Source organism: Hevea brasiliensis, chromosome 16 (genome assembly GCF_030052815.1).
Source record: "Hevea brasiliensis isolate MT/VB/25A 57/8 chromosome 16, ASM3005281v1, whole genome shotgun sequence".
NCBI lineage: Eukaryota > Viridiplantae > Streptophyta > Magnoliopsida > Malpighiales > Euphorbiaceae > Hevea > Hevea brasiliensis.
In genome coordinates, this window is record NC_079508.1 from 64,134,774 (window position 1) to 64,144,411 (window position 9,638).

Genomic DNA, 9,638 nt, shown 5'->3' on the forward strand with positions numbered 1-9,638 from the left:
CTTCGGAAACGCGCTCGGAATGTCTGACAATGGGGGGCTAGCCAAAACCTCGCCCACCGGAGACTTTTCCAGAACAGTCCATTCGGCGAAATTTGCAGACTCGATCAACTGTCGAATTTCCGCGAATCGAGAATACCTACACGAAGCCCATAACACGGGGGTTAGTACATAAATTTTTCAGAATTTTCTAAGCTCATTTAATGCTCGAAAATACACTGCGGTTCGTGGGACCCACCAAAAACGGTGTCGGAAAAATTCAAAATTTATGTCGCTAAGCTCTCGACGAATGGAGCGTCTTTGGTGGCCTCGGTTTTCGTGGATTCACGGTTTGAAATCTAGCCCGAAAGTCGAAATCGGCTAAAAACTTCCCGAGGTAAATACCGACAAACCGCTCGTACGATTTCGGCGTTCTAGGTGTCTATGGAAAGCTCGCCGAGTAGATGATTTTGGACACAAGACCGGTCAATTGGTGGCCGATCGGCGATTTGGTGGCGGCTAGGGGCGGAGAGGAGAGAGAAACGGGAGAGAAAAGAGAGAGGGACGACGCGCGCGGGAGAAGAAAAAGGAAGAAGGAAAAGGGCCGGTCCGATTCGACCGGTCCGATCCGGTCCGGTTCGATTCGGCCGGTTCGATTCGAAATACAAAATTTTGAATTTTTACTCTGTCTCGGGACCGAAAACGAGGTCCAAAAATTCTGAAAAAATTCCATAAAACTCAGAAAAATACGTAGACTCCAAATATATTTTTAGTTTTGCCACGTGGTCTTTAAATTAATTTTTAAAAATCATCAAAGTTTATATTTTCGAAAAATCGAACCCGATTTTTAAAATCCGAAAAATCTCAAAAAAATTCCTAAAATTCAAATAAAATTAAAATACTAAAAATACTCATAAATAATAAAATTTTGGGGTGTTACAAAAATTATGTTAATATATTAATTAATTAAAATTTAGTTATTTTAGTTAGTTCAATTATCAAATCAAAGATAACTGAATTAAGAATAAAAAATTAAAAATTTTTATTATTATTTATAAAAAATTAAACTAATCTAAAATTATTTTTATCAAAATAATCGAATTTCACCAGTTTAATTATATTATTTGATTATAATTGAATAATACATACTTTTAATTATTTTTTATAATATAAATAATTTTTAATTATTAGAATTAAAAAAAAACTTATGAGTTTAAAATATTATTAAATTTAAAATAACATAAATTGATCTTGATTTTGTTTTTATATACTCCGTTTTTTTTTCCATTGATAAAATTATTTACATTGTTAGTTATTTAAAATTGATGTGACGAGTCGTGTGTATGTCACTATGTCGTTATTATTATTTAATGTTTGATAATAGTTTGAATCAGATCTTTTAACGGAAATATAATGACGTTGACTGTGGAGTGAAAGACGGAGGAGCGACCGAGGGAGGTAAAAAGGAGGGTAGTGGGGGAATAGAAAGGTCCACGTTTACTCGTCTCTTCATTCGCGCATTTGATTGCGCTTCTCTCTCTGCATTTCCTTTTCACTTCTTTAAGCATCCTTTTTCATCTTTGCAAGATAAGTATTTCAATTCCTTTCATCACACTGTTCATCAATTGAATTTAGTTTAAAATCTGTGAAGTCCAAGTACTTTTGTTATTTTTATAATTTATTTGGTAATAACTTAAAATATTATTTAATAATATTTACTAAAAATTTAATATTTTAATATTTAAATTTATTTATTAACATAATTACAAACAGAGCCTGTGAAATAGACAAAGCAGGTAGGAATGGAATGAGGAATTGTGTTTGAAATTGTATTCGTTGGTTCAATTCCACAAAGAGAGACCTAATTTACTTTTTGTTTTCAAACGATTAGTGCGCCTATAACGCAGACGACTTCGATGGGCAGCTTTCCACCAGGATTAATCGCCCACGTTTTGTTTCAACTGTGTTTGCGCCTTCTGATTCTCAAGCAAGGATGCGGATGCCACCATCAAAGGATTGTACATACCAATTCTATTTTCCAGTCAAACTTTCCTTGCGTGCTTTCACATCTTTTACTTCTTTTATTATATAAACCTTAAATTATATGTTGATAAACCTATAATTCTTATCCTGAAAATTATATGGGCTGGAGATGGCTGAGGCAGGCTATCATCCATAAATCAAAACTTGTGTGGGTATTGTTGGACCATAACTCATGGGCCCAAGGTGTGTCGTCCCTTGTAAGCTTGAACAAAAAACTAATGTGCATGAGCTCCTCTCTCGTTGAGCCTAAGTCCACTAACGTTTTCGTACCAGGCCCATTCTATATTTTACTCTGAATCTCTCGAGAGTCAACACTATAGGAAAAAAAAAGGTAATTCTATACACCCAATCAATTAATAATTTTTATTTTAACTAAAATTATGGTAGGATTCACTTAAAAATATGCTCGTGGTCCAAAAACGACACAGAAAATGGCAGAACGTGAAATACCTCCATAGTTCACAACCATTATGCCATTAATGTACAAAAGCTGCTCTCTGGTTTAGCCCAACTACATTGACGTTTTGTATCTGTGCTAGGCTCGGGTTCCCAGATGCCAATAACCATACTGCTAGTGCGAGGTACGCACTAAGCATCCAACGGCTAAACAACTGGTAGAAATGACATGTCCCTACTTATTTCACAATGTCAAAAGTATCATGTCATACTAGGCCTTAGTTGATTCAATGTTCACACAACAGAAGCTTTGTATGCTTTGAGCAGCCAATTTTCTCCAGATTCTTAAACCATGGGGTAAGCTTTTCGAGATTCGTACTGTTTTGTTGGAGTGGTGCTCACAGATTCTGTGATTTTTGTTGCAATTAAGGACTCATATATTGCAGCCGCAGGCTTTTGGTGATAATTATTCCATTTTAATTATGTCCCACGGACCATGAAGTATTGCTTCATTAATCTCATACAATGTCTTGCACCCATTGTAATGAAAAATGAAGAAGCAAGAAGAAGAAGTTTATAGCCAAAAATGGAAATGTTCAGTGTCACTTTCTAATCTGTTAGAACATCATTTTTACATCCTTGTCCCTTTTCTGATAATTGCTGTATGTCTCTTATGTACATTCATAGGTTAGTTAGTAAGACGAGACCCTGATGTGTAGCCCATTTGGTGCTTCAACTCTTGGAAATTTCATTAGTGCGTCTCCCCCAACTTCTTCCCATCTGCAAGTACAACAATAACCCAAATTAGTCCTGTTCATTTGATACCCATCAAGGGGGGATTAAAATTTTAATGGGTTCTGTAATTTACCTGTATCTAGTTACAAAGTAGTGAAGGAAAGTAGAAATTTCTGCTATTCCTAGTTCCTTTCCAGGACACTGCCTGGTACCTCCTCCAAAAATGAAAAGATAGTTTTGAGACTCCAAGCGGCTCTTATCCTACAATTGGCAGACAAAGCTACATTAGTCACTTGGAAGGAAACCATGGATAAATAGGCAAAGAGATAATGATTAAGAGTCACTAACCAGCCATCTCCATGGGTTGAAGGATAATGGCTCTAGATATAAAAAGGGATCATAGTTTATCTCCCTAGTATACACATAGATTCTCCATCCTTTTGGAATCACAAATCCTAAAAGTAACAGAGAGAAATAAAAACAGTGATTAGCCAATGTTAAGAACACATTAAGGATCTAGATTTTTTTGCGATGAACCTTGATTTAACCATGGCCCACCAACTTATCAAAACACTAATACAAAAGAGGGGGAGAGAGAGAGTTCCCTACTCTGTCAATCTGAGCTTCTTATATTTAGAAAGATGGGAACATTCTTGACATTAAAAAGCTTCCTTTCTTGTCAAAAATAATTTAAACAAGGTTCGGGGCAACAAAGGAGTGGCCTAGCTGGATTGGTAGGTATGCTATGTAAATCAAAATAGTAAGGTCCACCAAGGAGGGAAGATATATGATAGCATTTCATGACATGTTATTACATTATTTTGTATTGACAAAGTTCTGAAGAACAGCTGCAAAAAGGTTTCTTGAGCCCATAAAGACAACAAGAAGCCACTACGAACTTTTTAGTTTTTAAATTAATTAATTCTCACCATTTAGTTCCATTTCTTCCGTAGTCTTCCTCAAAACCCCATTAACAATTGTAGCCAGTCTTGAGGTCTCAAAAATCACCTGCACGGCAAAAAACATGACAGATCAAAATCATATTCAACTTTTCTTTATCAACCAATCAGAAAATTTGAATATGCTCAAGAATTCTAGATCTCTTACCGCACGAGTAAAACACATAGATTTAAGGTCAGTCAAGTTAATTGGATCCTCAGGCCTTTTCTTTTCTTTAATTGCTAAATGCTCTTTCTGCATATATTCAACATTCAATCAATGCCACCGTCGTGTAAACAGTATTAATAAAAACCAAGATTCTTTTTTTTCTCTCTCTCTCAACTTACTCTTAGTTCTTGAAGAACTCTCGGGTGATCATGCAAATACTTGACTGCCATCATTGACGTAGTAGAAACTGTTTCATATCCCGAGTACAAAATGGTGATTATTTGATCAATTATTTCTTCATCAGTTAATTTGTATCTACTTTCTTCACTTTTCATCAGGCAACCAAGCATGTCCTGATGAGTTTCTTTTGATGCCCTTCTCTCTTCTATTAGTTGTCTCAACATGCTTACAATATTCTTCCTAGCCTGTATAACATGAACACTTAACTACCGGACATAGTAACAAAATTTTCAGAAAACGCTAGATATGTGAATAAAATAAAAAATCAGCAAAATTTACCTGAATTCCTCGACTATAATTTGTGCCAGGAACGTCAATCGGCAATGACAGAGTGCCTAAAACCAGCTTGAAAAACTCAGGCATAAATGCTTGAGATATTGTGCTAGAATCACTGCCAGCAATTTGCTTGAGAGAGGAGAGAAGTGCCATCTGCATAAAATAATGGAACCACATTTACATTAGAAAACTTAGATTAAGTTTCTGGTTATATATCAATAATCTAATATGCACCTCTTTAGTTTTCAGTTGGATGTCAATAATTTTGTTATCCCAATCGCTGAGATGGATTCTCATAAACTCATCAATTGTGGGCAAAAGTTGTTCTCTGATCATGGTAGGGCTAATAAGGCTAAGAAGTGCCCCTCTCATGTACTTGTGAGTGGAGCCATGAACTGCTGCAATGTTGCATTTGCCTAAGATATCTAACATGGACTGAGGGTAACCAGGAACAAGCCCTTTTGCCTCGTTCATGAGAATGTATCTATTGAGGTCTGGATCCATGGAAACAATAGTAGGACAGCCAAGAATGTGGGATTTGAAAACACTGCCATACCTATAATTTAAAAAAAAAAATAAAACACAAGATTAATTAAAGGAACATATATATTAGACCATCTTAAAGTAATTTACAAGAAAACCCTTTATAACTGTTCTAACTAACAGCCATAGTTTGATGAGAACTGGGCTTTTGTTATTATAACCATCTTTTGTGGGTTATCATGGACCAATCCCCAGCCTAAAGCGAAAAGGGAGATGGGATGTCGCCACCATAACTGATTGAAGTGAAAAAGAAAAAGAAAAGAAAAGAAAAAAAGAACGATCGCTTTTCAAAACCATTTGTTAGTTCTCTAATGGGTTTTTAGCAGGCTATCTAAAAACAAGAAAAATCAGTAGCAAATGCAAATAGAAGAGCTTAAAAACTTAAAACTAGAAGTCACTTGAAAGTGATATCTAAGCAGTTGCAAAACTAAATTAATCACAAGCTATAAATTGAAGTCCTTTCAGAAAAAAAAAAAAAAAGAACACCTTCGAATCCATAAAATATAAGAAACAGAACAGAAACAGAGAAGCATAGAATAACAGCCATATATCTAAAGAAAAATAAAAATTAATGAAAATAATCACCTTGCTCTCTGGTTTTTCATGAAGTTTGGACCTTGCTTTAAAAACTCAGTAGTCTCTCCAAAAACTGGCCAGCCCATAGTACCAGGAGGCAAGCCTTTCTTCCTGTATCTCACCTCATTCCATCTCAACAAAGCAGAGGAGATACAGAGCAACAAGAGAAATATTACAAGAAACACCATGAAAAAAGCCATTGATGCTTCCAGAAAGACTCCAAGCCCACTCCACAAAGAGTTGTGAATGACTAAATGGTATGGGCTTAAGCTTGCTCTAGCTGAAGCTACTCAGAGCTCAGAAGGGAGCATATATATAGAGCTAGATCGGCCTTTGAACTAACAAGCATATATGTAGAGCGAGGAAGAGAGAAAGAATAGCCAAATGGACCAGACCATGCACCCTACAAGTGAGGGACCCTACTCTAATCCCTCAGGATAGTAAAAGCATTACAGAGAAAATTAAATGAGCGAAAATATTTTAACCCAACCCCAAAAAAACTTAACTGTGCCAACCACTTTGACTCAACACTCATGCAGAGATTTGAACTTAAGGAACAAATGTTTGTATTATGCCAAAAAAAATATTAACAAAAAAGTTAAAAAGAAATTACATCTTTGTGGAGAGGGAGAATTGTTGATGAGGTGTATTGTTGAGTTCAAATAAATGAATTGGGTATAAAAACTGGAGAGAAAAGACTTAAGTAAAAAGGCATGAGAAGAGGCACATGCACAGCACCCCATTGGACCTAAAAGAAAAGGGCAGTACCTTTCACATGCCTGTCAACAAGATCTGTGCAACTTCAAATGGAATTACAAATACCACTGCAAGACAGGTTCCTAGTTACCATGTGAATAAGTGAAGAGAGAGAAAGAGAGTTTTTGTAGAATTGTGGAATTAGACGGTTAGGATTAAAAATTTTATAAAATTTACATTATATTACATAAAAGTACATAAAATTAATAAAAAAAAATTATAAATTGGATAAATCTATTGGTTTATTTTATTTTATTTTAATGAAAAATAATCCAATGAAGCCAAAAATTAATTTTTTTAAAAAAAAATTAACTAAATTAAATCAAATCAATTAAAAATAAAATTAAAACGATTTTTATTTACTCTTATTTTCTTGGGGGGTTTCTTGGTTCCACTCAAGCTGCAAGTTCGAAACTTGGACCAGCCCTTGACCCTTTGTAGTTTGAACTTTGAAGCTGTGGACTGTAATTCATAGAGAGCCATCGTATACTGTGCTAGTTTTCACCATTCTTTGGACCAACATTATCCCATGGACAGATAGACTTGCCACAAACGTAAACTTTTCCAACTACCTATTATTTATTTATTATAATTTTTATTTTTTTTAATATTATAAATAATTAATCTTATTTTTTTATTCAAAGAGGTATTCCACTATGTTCGTTTGTATCTATCCTTTCAATAATATTTTTTCTAAAAATTAAACTTAAATTCTCCCATAGACCTTACTACTACTGTATTCAACACTCATCAGTATAAACATTTGATTTTAATAGTAAAAATAAAAAAAAAAGTTGACAAAGGATGAACACACTTAGCAATAATACACTTAATTTCCATATATCTATAATGATAATTAATTGGAGCTTAGAAATTAGAATGTGATAAATCCTTACTTGTCAACTAATCACATCAATTGGACTTAATATGCTGGAGATTTGGATTTATCTATGGAGATGTATGCAACTTTAATTACCCATGTCATTCACTCTCTACTTTTTGGTTACCCTTTTGCCTCACAGATTAGAGAAAACATTGTCATAAGAGTTGAGAATGCAACCCACCATTGCCAAAATTTTGCTTTATATTGCGAAATTTGCGGGATTTACAAGATTGATCGAACATCATGTTAATGTTCTATTTGCTTTTTTTTTTTATATATATATAGATATATATTAATTCATTATTTAGTTGTATTAATTCATAAGTATTTGTGAGGAAGGCGGCGAAGTTGTCCTTTGAGGAGGGCAAGGGCAACGCAGAAAGAAAGCAGTGAAAAGGTTGAATAAATTAATAAGGAGATGGATGAAAATCACATAGATATGTGTGCATGAGATGGTCCTGTGGATCTGTGGTGCAACTGTGCTTCTCTTGCCTCTGTATAAGATGGTCCTGTGCACAGTGCCAGTGCGTGGGGCTTCATTTAAATTACTTGGAATGGAAGCCCCAGCAGCCATCTTCTGCTACTTGCAACCATCGCCATACTTTGATAGTGACGAATATAATAGCTAAGGAATAAGACTATCTTCTATCTCTCGTTTAATGCTATTTAGTTACCATTGAACTAATGCAATGCATATTTCAATATTCCATGGTGTAGAAAGTGGAAAGTTTTGTAATTCTCTTTCATTTCAAGAGCTTTTTTTTTTTCAAACACATATAGAACAAGGATAGCACACACTCTTTAATAAAATCTGGGCATGCTAAATTATATATTCTATACATATATTATCCATAAGTGATGTAAAATTTAAAGAATCAGTACTCATGCACCAAAACAACTGAAAGATAGCGTACAACACCACACTACACAAAAACAATTTTAATTTTTAATAAGAAAGACAATATACACTCTTAACAAAATTATGATAATTTTGATTAGAATTTTTTTTAATTATTTTTCATTATTTCTCTCTATTTAAAATAAGTAACGATTTTTAGATTTAAATGGTAATTATAGATGATTTAGGTATTTTTTTTTTAAGTATTGAAGAGGAGAATTATATTGGTGAGATTTATTCTATCTCTATTTAGGGTTAGCCAATTTCCTTTTAAGCAAATTCTTAATAATTTGTCAAAATGCAATTCTTATGTTATATACTCCCATTTTTATTAACTTATAATTAAGATCACATGCATTTTTCATAAGATACAAAGTTGGTTTAATTTAAGGTTTTTATAGATTTTAATATTAATTTTGATGAGCTGAACTTTCGTCATAATCAAGTTTGAACCTTAATCATCTTACAAATTTCTACATATATGGGTATGTTTTCTTAAAAAACAAGCACAAAATAACGTGTTTGAAAAAAATAAAATTATATCAGTAATTCTTTAAAGAATTATCGTAGAAACACCTAAGGCCTATTTACTTATAAAAAGTATATTTTTTATTTTTAATAAAATTGTAATTTTATTTTTACAAAAAAAAAAAGAGAAAATATAAAAAAATGTGTTAGACAATTTAAAGAATTATGCAATTTTTTTTTCTTTTTCATTTCCAAAAATATAATAATAGTGATACTCGATAATAATTGTAATATCTCCTAATACATCAAATTCTAATCGATATACCCACGTTTCATAAATAAAAAATAAAATAAAAAAATTAATGGCAGAATAAAAAGATATAATAGATGAATATACAATATGAGCTATATGATTGGTTTTGGATTATATTAATTAGCTAATTTTTCCCAAATAGGAAAGTAATTAACAAAGTAAATCTCCTATAATCTGAACCTGACATAAACAAGAAAAGGAATTTAATAATGTGAATCTAATACAAACCTCTTATGATGCATGGGTATTAATTTATTGGTAAAATAACTTACGGCTTAAATTCCAACACATTTTAGATTTTATTCTCATTATTTTTTAGTGGCAAAATTTTAATTATTTGTGATTATTTTTTGATCGATCATGATATATATATTGAGATGTTACATTTATTTATGAAGAATAAAAAGCCAAAAATAGAAATCCCATGT

At 33.0% G+C, this 9,638-nt stretch overlaps 1 protein-coding gene across 1 annotated transcript; it reads right to left on the reverse strand.

Moving 5' to 3' along the window:
• Nucleotides 1-2,967: 2,967 nt before the first annotated feature.
• LOC110672384 (cytochrome P450 85A) lies at nucleotides 2,968-6,440 on the reverse strand. The gene is made up of 9 exons (XM_021835153.2): nucleotides 5,902-6,440; nucleotides 5,008-5,329; nucleotides 4,777-4,926; nucleotides 4,437-4,682; nucleotides 4,258-4,344; nucleotides 4,080-4,158; nucleotides 3,499-3,605; nucleotides 3,284-3,411; nucleotides 2,968-3,195 (listed from the first exon to the last, which is right to left on the reverse strand). Exons 1-9 carry the CDS (start codon nucleotides 6,090-6,092, stop codon nucleotides 3,108-3,110), a joined length of 1,398 nt encoding a protein of 465 aa, XP_021690845.2. The 5' UTR covers nucleotides 6,093-6,440; the 3' UTR covers nucleotides 2,968-3,107.
• Nucleotides 6,441-9,638: the final 3,198 nt, after the last annotated feature.

Excerpts from the sequence above, each read along its gene's own strand:
- LOC110672384 (XM_021835153.2), bottom strand. The coding sequence starts at position 6,092 with ATGGCTTTTTTCATGGTGTTTCTTGTAATATTTCTCTTGTTGCTCTGT. Across the intron at positions 3,606-4,079 it reads GGAAGAAATGGAACTAAATG|GATTTGTGATTCCAAAAGGA; the intron begins GTGAGAATTAAT and ends TGTTACTTTTAG. Across the intron at positions 3,196-3,283 it reads TACTTTGTAACTAGATACAG|ATGGGAAGAAGTTGGGGGAG; the intron begins GTAAATTACAGA and ends TTGTACTTGCAG.